The 12951-nt window shown below is 53.8% G+C and overlaps 1 protein-coding gene across 1 annotated transcript; it reads right to left on the bottom strand.

The window, feature by feature from the left end:
• Window positions 1–5094: 5094 nt before the first annotated feature.
• On the bottom strand, window positions 5095–5906 carry LOC307065772 (Golgi-associated RAB2 interactor protein 4-like; the record flags this gene model as incomplete). The annotated part of the gene is made up of 2 exons (XM_079722720.1): window positions 5095–5101; window positions 5152–5906. 2 exons carry the CDS (start codon window positions 5904–5906, stop codon window positions 5095–5097), a joined length of 762 nt encoding a protein of 253 aa, XP_079578846.1.
• Window positions 5907–12951: the final 7045 nt, after the last annotated feature.

Below are 12951 nucleotides of genomic sequence, written 5' to 3'. Positions count from 1 at the left end.
GCTCTTGCCCTTGGTGGCCGGGCTGCGCTCGGCGTGCTTTTCACAGCCGGTGGCCCGTCGGGCCAGCAGCATGATGTCTGGGAGCGGGAGGACGGGGCTGGTGGATGTGATGCCCATGGTCACCATGCCGCCCCAGTTGTGCACGTCAATCGCTTCTCCCCTCTTCGTGACCTGGATGAAGTCGCTCTCGAATATTGCTGCGTACTTGAATATGTGGTATTCGCCCTTGTGCAGTTGCTGCTGCAGCTTCCCCGTGGTGGTGTTGAACAGGTCCACCCAGGTGCTGCTCCGGGCCGTGTGATACGGGAGCAGAGAGTCCCCACTCATGGCTGTCTTTGATCACGACAGGCAGCGCGGTTAAGGCGGGTCCCTGGCTCTTCCCTCCCTCGGCCTCACTGGCCGAAGAGCGAGCCGCGATGCTCCTGCGTCACACAGGCGGCCCTACGGCAGGTCTTCCAAGCCCGCCCCACAGGCCCCCACGTTTGCCTCAGGGTCTCCCAGAGGCCGGGGTGTGAGTAGGGGCACAGATGATCACAGTGGGGACGCTGTAGGGCGCCTGGAGCCCAGGCTGACTCTCTTCAAGTGTGTCGAGAGGTACGGTAGGCTCCCCCTCCGCCTCACCTCACTTCTGCTTCTGGGTTTTTATCTCCCCAAGAGGCCGTGGTGAACTTCCGTCCTAGCGAGAGAAGTAACCACTTTGTCAGCCTAACCCCCTGGCACAGCCTATTTATCCTCTGATGCCCTTTGTGACCTATCAGTGTCACAAAGCCCTTTGTGACCTATCACTGTCACAAAGCCCTTTGCCTCATCCCCCAGCTGCCCCCTCAGGGCAGGGCCCCCATTCTCTCCCAAACACCCCACTGCCCCCGCGGAGGACAGGCCCATCCTGCCAGGGACTCAGGTGCGTTACCAAAATAAAAATGTCTTCAAGTGGGAAAGTTTTGTGTGGGTCCTTTTTCTTTTCCTCCCCCAAATTCAGCTACTGGATGAAATCTATAGGAATGTAAGATGATGGGATCAATTTGAACCATTTAAGCTCGTGGTTTAATTGTATCGAATAAGGCAGAGTTGGCAGTGGCGGTCCTTAGTCTGTCCTTTCATAAAATCTCAGTAAACGTGGACGATGGTGAGTGCCAATTCCCCTGTGAAGCCTTCCCTAACCCAGAACTCCTTCCCATGCCCCAGACCCCCTCCTCTGAATAGATCCAGTCCCCAAACACACGCCTCTCATTGTATTTGTCACTCAGAGTTGTGATCATTACTCGTGCTGTCCTGTCTCCTCCACCATCTGTGTACCTCTGTGCGGGACCGGGGTGGCACACTGTCTGAAAGTTGTTGCACCGAGGTAGCTCCCTCTCTGCACCATCACCTGCCACCTTGAGCCAGTCCTTTAAATGCTCTGAACTTCCGTTTGCTTATCTGCAAAATGGAAAGACGTGAGAATCGGAAGGGGGCACACACATTCAAGAACTTTATAAACAGCTAAGGGCTATGCACGTGTTTTTTTTTTTTGTTTTTTTTTTTCTGTAAATTTATTTTATTATTTATTTTTGGCTTCTCTTGTTGGGGAGCACGGGCTCTAGGCGTGCGGGCCTCGGTAGTTGTGGCGCACGGGCTTAGTTGCTCCGTGGCATGTGGGATCTTCCTGGACCAGCGCTCGAACCCGGGTCCCCTGCGTCGGCAGGCGGATTCTTAACCACTGCGCCACCAGCGAAGTCCCTATGCACGTGTTTTTAATGCATTTTCTTCCTTCAGACTAGTGTTTCCCTGCACTTGCCTGTGTGGAAGTCATAAGATCAAAGGAGTGTGATGTGATCTTTTTGTAACTTCTCCTCCTTGGGTCCAAGGAAAAGCTGGTGGAGAGTAAAGCATTAATTGCGGCTCCCTGCAGCTCCTAGTCTTCTCAGAAACTCTGGGTTAATTCTGGGGTCAGGAACCTTGTTTGGCCAGGGGAAACAGTGCACATGTGTAGGTCTTGGGCTGGCTCCCTTTCTCAGCAGTGCTCCCCACCAAGTGCCCACCATTCCGTCCACCAACAGAAGAGACCTCTCCCCAGCCTCCCGTGATGAGGTCTGTGGAAGTCACAAACTGGAGGTCCAATCAACAAGGATGCTCTGACCTAACAAATACTCTCCCTCATGTGAGGTTTAAGGATTTGGTTTTGGAGCCCCAGAAGAAAAAAGTGCCTGCAGATTTGGTGTGGAGAAACCCTTCTGAGCAGGGCATTCAAACGTTGAATTAGTGGCTGGAGGAGGACTGGACGCTGGACGTTCCAGGAGTGAACGCTGGAATTCCAGGTGGGAGCCTGTTTCTGGCCGCAGCCCGGGTCATGCCAGAGGCTAGAGGTAGAAGCCTGGGAGCCAGACACAGCTCAAGGGTGGACTGGATGCTCTCGAGAAAAGGCCAGCTAAGAGCTGTGAGCTCACTGAAGTTCGAAAACCGGCTCCCAGCCCCCACCCCTCCCTCCCCTCAATCTAGTAAGATTGATGCTCATCTCTGTAGTTTTGGAACATGATGGTAAGAATGGTGGTGCCTCGGGTTCTTGTGCTGGTCCTATCTCGGGCTTGTTTGCTTGCTTCCTTCTCAAACTACAGACAGGGCTTTGCATAGGGAAGTGGGCTGGTGGATCACTGTTCTGCAAAGATCCCATTGTGCGACTGGAGCAGGTTACCTTCTCTGAGCCTCAGTGTTCTCATCTGTAAAATAGGCATATCGTTCCTTCTTTTCCTAATAACCAAACAAGTGTTCTTGTACTTTACCTTAAATAAAGGTACTTTAAAGATGCCAAGCCTTTCTGACATCACTTTTGTGCATAAATAAAAGTGAAAGAAAGAGAAAGGCATTGGCAATAACTTCATCACAACTGCCACGGTGATTGTAGGACCATCCTGATTTCAGAGTTAGTAAAATGTGAAAAATACAACACCTGTGTACCTACCATCTTGCTTAAGAGACAGAACAATTCCCAGCAGCACTAACAGCCTTGTGTCCACCTCCTTGACCTAGCCTTTCCACCCTAGAGAAAACTGTCCTCAATTTTGTGTTTACTCTTCCCTCATTTTTAGCTACCGTTGTTTTAAACACGTACCCTATGCAATCTGTTGTTTGAGCTTGTTTCAGAATGGTTCCATGAGTGGAACTGTATCCCATTCTTTTGATGTTTTTAAAAATCATGAGAAGTTGATCTATGCTAATGTGTGTAGCTCATTTATTTTTCACTATTGAATATTCCAATCTCATCCTATCCTGCTGTATGAATTCTGCTGATGGAAATTTGGGCTGTTTCCCGTGTTTTGCTGTTAAGTTATTTTTGCTCTAAACATTCTCAGAGTTGTTTCTTAGAACATGTGTGTTTCTCCAGGGTATATGCGTGGGCAGGGAACGGCTAAGTCTAGATGAGAGTGCTTGCTGTTCTGATTGCTAGCTAATACTGCCGCCCTTATTTCTGTCCACTGAATAGCCCGAGGGGACATGAGTCCTGTTCTGGCTCTGTTTACAGACCTTCAGGGGGAATAAGCGTTTATAAAAAGAATAGGGGGGATTCCCTGGTGGCGCAGTGGTTGAGAGTCCACCTGAGGATGCAGGGAACATGAGTTCGTGCCCCGGTCCTGGTAGGTCCCACATGCCGCGGAGCGGCTGGGCCCGTGAGCCATGGCCGCTGGGCCTGCTCGTCCGGAGCCTGTGCTCCGTGACGGGAGAGGCCACAACAGTGAGTGGCCCGCGTACCGCAAAAAACAAACAAACAAACAAAAAACAGAAAGAATGGGGGGCTAGTGAAGGAGAGCTTCCCAGACCATAGTCTGACTTTGAGCCATGGCCCTGAGGGGCAAAGCCAGAAAGGAGTGGAAGCCAGATGGAAGCCAACTGCTGTTGGCGCTGAGCATTCGTGTGAGGTGGGGCTGCCCTTGCCTGGACACTGGGTCTCAGACTGTGGCACAGCTGACATCACAGAATCCACTGTGAGGCTACGGCTGTGCTTCGGGACCTAGAAATTCAGACAAAACACTGCGTGCATTCTCAGACTGTATGTTTTCTTATTTAAATTGCAGTAAGGAAGCTGAAATGGGCTCTCCAGGGGTATTTCCCAGAGCCCTGGTCCCCTTTGCAGCTCCCAGCTCTAGGTCCTATTGATGGGCTTCAACGGTCACTGGCTCCATGGTCTCAGATGTCACACCAGTGATTTCCAGCCCCTGGCCACTCTCTGCTGTCTCTGTGATGGCCTCCATTCGGGTCCCTTCCACTGGCTTCGCCAGGATGCTCCCATGTTTATTTCGTGACGAGGCCACTGTCTTTTTTGTGAGTCTGGCTCTCATATTCCTGAAGCAAGAGCTGATCCTGCTGAGTATGTTGGTGGTGGGACCCGAACGCGCTGGAGATAAGCTCCTGCCCGATCTGTGCGAGGTCTTGGACTCACTGGTGATGGGAGCACGGCTGATGCCTTTGGGAGCAGTGCCCTGCTCGCTGCCCCCCGGGCTGCCGTGGCCTTTGGCCTTTTGGTCATCTCTAGTGGCTCTGCGGCCGCCTGAGCCTGGGCCAGCTGCTTTGGGGATTGTCTTGCTCCCCGCTGCCTTGTGGTGGCTTTCCACGGAACTGCAGAGCGAGGGGCTCGTAAGAGCTCTGTCCTCTCCCCAGTGCTCCCTCCTCTCCCTTCTTCCCTTGTGGGCCTGGGACACTCTCTGTGAGCTGCCATCCTGTTCGCTCACTTTGCCTTCCTGTGGCAAGCTTGAGACGAGGGTCCCGTCATCGTCCTTGTCGGCTCTTCCTTTGACAGTCTTGCTGGTAGGTTCTGCTCCGACCACAGTCATGCCGGCCCCTGGGGAGAGGCTGGTGGACGTGCTGGAAGCATACTGTGGATTGTTCTCAGCACCTGCCAAGGCCGTTTTCCCGCTCCTCAGGGATGTTCTGGCAGTGTCCCCAGTGGCTATGTTGGTTTTGCTTCCTCCAGGCCCGTCGCTGGCTGTGGCTGCTATGGCCGTGCTCTGCTCTTCAGCGGCAGGAGACTTGATCACTGCCGAGCTCAAAGCACCCGCTGCGGTGCCTCCTGCCACCCCTGCTGTCTCCACCTTTGTCGTTGCCCGCGATGCGGACGCTTTGTCAAGCCCTGTAGTAGGTTTTGCTTTCGCAGTGGCCACATCGGGCATGGTATCGGGCTTGTGGGAGTCCAGTTGGATCCCTTCGCCCCCCGCAAAAGCTGCAGACGTGGCCCCGGCCACCTCAGGGCACGTGTGGAGGCTGCTGACGCTCACCTGGTCCTGACGCCCCTTTCCTTGGAAATCCTCCACGGCCGGGCTCCTCCCGTCCTCCTCCTCCTCGAACACAGGCACGCAGGTCATGTCCCAGACGGGAACGGCATAGGTGTTGCTTTCACTGTCCACTGGTGGTCGCAGGAGGTCAATCAGCTGTTCCCACTCGGCGAAGAGGTCTTCCCGCGCGTCCAGAGGGGGACACAGCTGCAGGTAGAAGCAGCGGCCAGTGGCAAGCTTCACGCGCAGCTGTTGTTTCTCACGATTGTGAGTGGAGATCCTCACGAACTCCAAGGGAAGGAGCCTGGTGAGCTCTAAGGTCTTTGCAGCCTTGTGGCTCTTGCCCTTGGTGGCCGGGCTGCGCTCGGCGTGCTTTTCACAGCCGGTGGCCCGTCGGGCCAGCAGCATGATGTCTGGGAGCGGGAGGACGGGGCTGGTGGATGTGATGCCCATGGTCACCATGCCGCCCCAGTTGTGCACGTCAATCGCTTCTCCCCTCTTCGTGACCTGGATGAAGTCGCTCTCGAATATTGCTGCGTACTTGAATATGTGGTATTCGCCCTTGTGCAGTTGCTGCTGCAGCTTCCCCGTGGTGGTGTTGAACAGGTCCACCCAGGTGCTGCTCCGGGCCGTGTGATACGGGAGCAGAGAGTCCCCACTCATGGCTGTCTTTGATCACGACAGGCAGCGCGGTTAAGGCGGGTCCCTGGCTCTTCCCTCCCTCGGCCTCACTGGCCGAAGAGCGAGCCGCGATGCTCCTGCGTCACACAGGCGGCCCTACGGCAGGTCTTCCAAGCCCGCCCCACAGGCCCCCACGTTTGCCTCAGGGTCTCCCAGAGGCCGGGGTGTGAGTAGGGGCACAGATGATCACAGTGGGGACGCTGTAGGGCGCCTGGAGCCCAGGCTGACTCTCTTCAAGTGTGTCGAGAGGTACGGTAGGCTCCCCCTCCGCCTCACCTCACTTCTGCTTCTGGGTTTTTATCTCCCCAAGAGGCCGTGGTGAACTTCCGTCCTAGCGAGAGAAGTAACCACTTTGTCAGCCTAACCCCCTGGCACAGCCTATTTATCCTCTGATGCCCTTTGTGACCTATCAGTGTCACAAAGCCCTTTGTGACCTATCACTGTCACAAAGCCCTTTGCCTCATCCCCCAGCTGCCCCCTCAGGGCAGGGCCCCCATCCTCTCCCAAACACCCCACTGCCCCCGCGGAGGACAGGCCCATCCTGCCAGGGACTCAGGTGCGTTACCAAAATAAAAATGTCTTCAAGTGGGAAAGTTTTGTGTGGGTCCTTTTTCTTTTCCTCCCCCAAATTCAGCTACTGGATGAAATCTATAGGAATGTAAGATGATGGGATCAATTTGAACCATTTAAGCTCGTGGTTTAATTGTATCGAATAAGGCAGAGTTGGCAGTGGCGGTCCTTAGTCTGTCCTTTCATAAAATCTCAGTAAACGTGGACGATGGTGAGTGCCAATTCCCCTGTGAAGCCTTCCCTAACCCAGAACTCCTTCCCATGCCCCAGACCCCCTCCTCTGAATAGATCCAGTCCCCAAACACACGCCTCTCATTGTATTTGTCACTCAGAGTTGTGATCATTACTCGTGCTGTCCTGTCTCCTCCACCATCTGTGTACCTCTGTGCGGGACCGGGGTGGCACACTGTCTGAAAGTTGTTGCACCGAGGTAGCTCCCTCTCTGCACCATCACCTGCCACCTTGAGCCAGTCCTTTAAATGCTCTGAACTTCCGTTTGCTTATCTGCAAAATGGAAAGACGTGAGAATCGGAAGGGGGCACACACATTCAAGAACTTTATAAACAGCTAAGGGCTATGCACGTGTTTTTTTTGTTTTTTTTTTTCTGTAAATTTATTTTATTATTTATTTTTGGCTTCTCTTGTTGGGGAGCACGGGCTCTAGGCGTGCGGGCCTCGGTAGTTGTGGCGCACGGGCTTAGTTGCTCCGTGGCATGTGGGATCTTCCTGGACCAGGGCTCGAACCCGGGTCCCCTGCGTCGGCAGGCGGATTCTTAACCACTGCGCCACCAGCGAAGTCCCTATGCACGTGTTTTTAATGCATTTTCTTCCTTCAGACTAGTGTTTCCCTGCACTTGCCTGTGTGGAAGTCATAAGATCAAAGGAGTGTGATGTGATCTTTTTGTAACTTCTCCTCCTTGGGTCCAAGGAAAAGCTGGTGGAGAGTAAAGCATTAATTGCGGCTCCCTGCAGCTCCTAGTCTTCTCGGAAACTCTGGGTTAATTCTGGGGTCAGGAACCTTGTTTGGCCAGGGGAAACAGTGCACATGTGTAGGTCTTGGGCTGGCTCCCTTTCTCAGCAGTGCTCCCCACCAAGTGCCCACCATTCCGTCCACCAACAGAAGAGACCTCTCCCCAGCCTCCCGTGATGAGGTCTGTGGAAGTCACAAACTGGAGGTCCAATCAACAAGGATGCTCTGACCTAACAAATACTCTCCCTCATGTGAGGTTTAAGGATTTGGTTTTGGAGCCCCAGAAGAAAAAAGTGCCTGCAGATTTGGTGTGGAGAAACCCTTCTGAGCAGGGCATTGAAAAGTTGAATTAGTGGCTGGAGGAGGACTGGACGCTGGACGTTCCAGGAGTGAACGCTGGAATTCCAGGTGGGAGCCTGTTTCTGGCCGCAGCCCGGGTCATGCCAGAGGCTAGAGGTAGAAGCCTGGGAGCCAGACACAGCTCAAGGGTGGACTGGATGCTCTCGAGAAAAGGCCAGCTAAGAGCTGTGAGCTCACTGAAGTTCGAAAACCGGCTCCCAGCCCCCACCCCTCCCTCCCCTCAATCTAGTAAAATTGATGCTCATCTCTGTAGTTTTGGAACATGATGGTAAGAATGGTGGTGCCTCGGGTTCTTGTGCTGGTCCTATCTCGGGCTTGTTTGCTTGCTTCCTTCTCAAACTACAGACAGGGCTTTGCATAGAGAAGTGGGCTGGTGGATCACTGTTCTGCAAAGATCCCATTGTGTGACTGGAGCAGGTTACCTTCTCTGAGCCTCAGTGTTCTCATCTGTAAAATAGGCATATCGTTCCTTCTTTTCCTAATAACCAAACAAGTGTTCTTGTACTTTACCTTAAATAAAGGTACTTTAAAGATGCCAAGCCTTTCTGACATCACTTTTGTGCATAAATAAATGTGAAAGAAAGAGAAAGGCATTGGCAATAACTTCATCACAACTGCCACGGTGATTGTAGGACCATCCTGATTTCAGAGTTAGTAAAATGTGAAAAATACAACACCTGTGTACCTACCATCTTGCTTAAGAGACAGAACAATTCCCAGCAGCACTAACAGCCTTGTGTCCACCTCCTTGACCTAGCCTTTCCACCCTAGAGAAAACTGTCCTCAATTTTGTGTTTACTCTTCCCTCATTTTTAGCTACCGTTGTTTTAAACATGTACCCTATGCAATCTGTTGTTTGAGCTTGTTTCAGAATGGTTCCATGAGTGGAACTGTATCCCATTCTTTTGATGTTTTTAAAAATCATGAGAAGTTGATCTATGCTAATGTGTGTAGCTCATTTATTTTTCACTATTGAATATTCCAATCTCATCCTATCCTGCTGTATGAATTCTGCTGATGGAAATTTGGGCTGTTTCCCGTGTTTTGCTGTTAAGTTATTTTTGCTCTAAACATTCTCAGAGTTGTTTCTTAGAACATGTGTGTTTCTCCAGGGTATATACCTGGGCAGGGAACGGCTAAGTCTAGATGAGAGTGCTTGCTGTTCTGATTGCTAGCTAATACTGCCGCCCTTATTTCTGTCCACTGAATAGCCCGAGGGGACATGAGTCCTGTTCTGGCTCTGTTTACAGACCTTCAGGGGGAATAAGCGTTTATAAAAAGAATAGGGGGGATTCCCTGGTGGCGCAGTGGTTGAGAGTCCACCTGAGGATGCAGGGAACATGAGTTCGTGCCCCGGTCCTGGTAGATCCCACATGCCGCGGAGTGGCTGGGCCCGTGAGCCATGGCCGCTGGGCCTGCTCATCCGGAGCCTGTGCTCCGTGACGGGAGAGGCCACAACAGTGAGTGGCCCGCGTACCGCAAAAAACAAACAAACATAAAACAGAAAGAATGGGGGGCTAGTGAAGGAGAGCTTCCCAGACCATAGTCTGACTTTGAGCCATGGCCCTGAGGGGCAAAGCCAGAAAGGAGTGGAAGCCAGATGGAAGCCAACTGCTGTTGGCGCTGAGCATGCGTGTGAGGTGGGGCTGCCCTTGCCTGGACACTGGGTCTCAGACTGTGGCACAGCTGACATCACAGAATCCACTGTGAGGCTACGGCTGTGCTTCGGGACCTAGAACTTCAGACAAAACACTGCGTGCATTCTCAGACTGTATGTTTTTTTTATTTAAATTGCAGTAAGGAAGCTGAAATGGGCTCTCCAGGGGTATTTCCCAGAGCCCTGGTCCCCTTTGCAGCTCCCAGCTCTAGGTCCTATTGATGGGCTTAAGCGGTCACTGGCTCCATGGTCTCAGATGTCACACCAGTGATTTCCAGCCCCTGGCCACTCTCTGCTGTCTCTGTGATGGCCTCCATTCGGGTCCCTTCCACTGGCTTCGCCAGGATGCTCCCATGTTTATTTCGTGATGAGGCCACTGTCTTTTTTGTGAGTCTGGCTCTCATATTCCTGAAGCAAGAGCTGATCCTGCTGAGTATGTTGGTGGTGGGACCCGAACGCGCTGGAGATAAGCTCCTGCCCGATCTGTGCGAGGTCTTGGACTCACTGGTGATGGGAGCACGGCTGATGCCTTTGGGAGCAGTGCCCTGCTCGCTGCCCCCCGGGCTGCCGTGGCCTTTGGCCTTTTGGTCATCTCTAGTGGCTCTGCGGCCGCCTGAGCCTGGGCCAGCTGCTTTGGGGATTGTCTTGCTCCCCGCTGCCTTGTGGTGGCTTTCCACGGAACTGCAGAGCGAGGGGCTCGTAAGAGCTCTGTCCTCTCCCCAGTGCTCCCTCCTCTCCCTTCTTCCCTTGTGGGCCTGGGACACTCTCTGTGAGCTGCCATCCTGTTCGCTCACTTTGCCTTCCTGTGGCAAGCTTGAGACGAGGGTCCCGTCATCGTCCTTGTCGGCTCTTCCTTTGACAGTCTTGCTGGTAGGTTCTGCTCCGACCACAGTCATGCCGGCCCCTGGGGAGAGGCTGGTGGACGTGCTGGAAGCATACTGTGGATTGTTCTCAGCACCTGCCAAGGCCGTTTTCCCGCTCCTCAGGGATGTTCTGGCAGTGTCCCCAGTGGCTATGTTGGTTTTGCTTCCTCCAGGCCCGTCGCTGGCTGTGGCTGCTATGGCCGTGCTCTGCTCTTCAGCGGCAGGAGACTTGATCACTGCCGAGCTCAAAGCACCCGCTGCGGTGCCTCCTGCCACCCCTGCTGTCTCCACCTTTGTCGTTGCCCGCGATGCGGACGCTTTGTCAAGCCCTGTAGTAGGTTTTGCTTTCGCAGTGGCCACATCGGGCATGGTATCGGGCTTGTGGGAGTCCAGTTGGATCCCTTCGCCCCCCGCAAAAGCTGCAGACGTGGCCCCGGCCACCTCAGGGCACGTGTGGAGGCTGCTGACGCTCACCTGGTCCTGACGCCCCTTTCCTTGGAAATCCTCCACGGCCGGGCTCCTCCCGTCCTCCTCCTCCTCGAACACAGGCACGCAGGTCATGTCCCAGACGGGAACGGCATAGGTGTTGCTTTCACTGTCCACTGGTGGTCGCAGGAGGTCAATCAGCTGTTCCCACTCGGCGAAGAGGTCTTCCCGCGCGTCCAGAGGGGGACACAGCTGCAGGTAGAAGCAGCGGCCAGTGGCAAGCTTCACGCGCAGCTGTTGTTTCTCACGATTGTGAGTGGAGATCCTCACGAACTCCAAGGGAAGGAGCCTGGTGAGCTCTAAGGTCTTTGCAGCCTTGTGGCTCTTGCCCTTGGTGGCCGGGCTGCGCTCGGCGTGCTTTTCACAGCCGGTGGCCCGTCGGGCCAGCAGCATGATGTCTGGGAGGGGGAGGACGGGGCTGGTGGATGTGATGCCCATGGTCACCATGCCGCCCCAGTTGTGCACGTCAATCGCTTCTCCCCTCTTCGTGACCTGGATGAAGTCGCTCTCGAATATTGCTGCGTACTTGAATATGTGGTATTCGCCCTTGTGCAGTTGCTGCTGCAGCTTCCCCGTGGTGGTGTTGAACAGGTCCACCCAGGTGCTGCTCCGGGCCGTGTGATACGGGAGCAGAGAGTCCCCACTCATGGCTGTCTTTGATCACGACAGGCAGCGCGGTTAAGGCGGGTCCCTGGCTCTTCCCTCCCTCGGCCTCACTGGCCGAAGAGCGAGCCGCGATGCTCCTGCGTCACACAGGCGGCCCTACGGCAGGTCTTCCAAGCCCGCCCCACAGGCCCCCACGTTTGCCTCAGGGTCTCCCAGAGGCCGGGGTGTGAGTAGGGGCACAGATGATCACAGTGGGGACGCTGTAGGGCGCCTGGAGCCCAGGCTGACTCTCTTCAAGTGTGTCGAGAGGTACGGTAGGCTCCCCCTCCGCCTCACCTCACTTCTGCTTCTGGGTTTTTATCTCCCCAAGAGGCCGTGGTGAACTTCCGTCCTAGCGAGAGAAGTAACCACTTTGTCAGCCTAACCCCCTGGCACAGCCTATTTACCCTCTGATGCCCTTTGTGACCTATCAGTGTCACAAAGCCCTTTGTGACCTATCACTGTCACAAAGCCCTTTGCCTCATCCCCCAGCTGCCCCCTCAGGGCAGGGCCCCCATCCTCTCCCAAACACCCCACTGCCCCCGCGGAGGACAGGCCCATCCTGCCAGGGACTCAGGTGCGTTACCAAAATAAAAATGTCTTCAAGTGGGAAAGTTTTGTGTGGGTCCTTTTTCTTTTCCTCCCCCAAATTCAGCTACTGGATGAAATCTATAGGAATGTAAGATGATGGGATCAATTTGAACCATTTAAGCTCGTGGTTTAATTGTATCGAATAAGGCAGAGTTGGCAGTGGCGGTCCTTAGTCTGTCCTTTCATAAAATCTCAGTAAACGTGGACGATGGTGAGTGCCAATTCCCCTGTGAAGCCTTCCCTAACCCAGAACTCCTTCCCATGCCCCAGACCCCCTCCTCTGAATAGATCCAGTCCCCAAACACACGCCTCTCATTGTATTTGTCACTCAGAGTTGTGATCATTACTCGTGCTGTCCTGTCTCCTCCACCATCTGTGTACCTCTGTGCGGGACCGGGGTGGCACACTGTCTGAAAGTTGTTGCACCGAGGTAGCTCCCTCTCTGCACCATCACCTGCCACCTTGAGCCAGTCCTTTAAATGCTCTGAACTTCCGTTTGCTTATCTGCAAAATGGAAAGACGTGAGAATCGGAAGGGGGCACACACATTCAAGAACTTTATAAACAGCTAAGGGCTATGCACGTGGTTTTTTTTTGTTTTTTTTTTCTGTAAATTTATTTTATTATTTATTTTTGGCTTCTCTTGTTGGGGAGCACGGGCTCTAGGCGTGCGGGCCTCGGTAGTTGTGGCGCACGGGCTTAGTTGCTCCGTGGCATGTGGGATCTTCCTGGACCAGGGCTCGAACCCGGGTCCCCTGCGTCGGCAGGCGGATTCTTAACCACTGCGCCACCAGCGAAGTCCCTATGCACGTGTTTTTAATGCATTTTCTTCCTTCAGACTAGTGTTTCCCTGCACTTGCCTGTGTGGAAGTCATAAGATCAAAGG

Source organism: Hyperoodon ampullatus (assembly GCF_949752795.1).
Source record: "Hyperoodon ampullatus genome assembly, chromosome: 2".
NCBI classification, from domain to species: Eukaryota; Metazoa; Chordata; class Mammalia; order Artiodactyla; family Ziphiidae; genus Hyperoodon; species Hyperoodon ampullatus.
The sequence above is the reverse complement of the archived record's forward strand: the minus strand, read 5'-3'. Positions and strand labels throughout refer to the sequence as shown.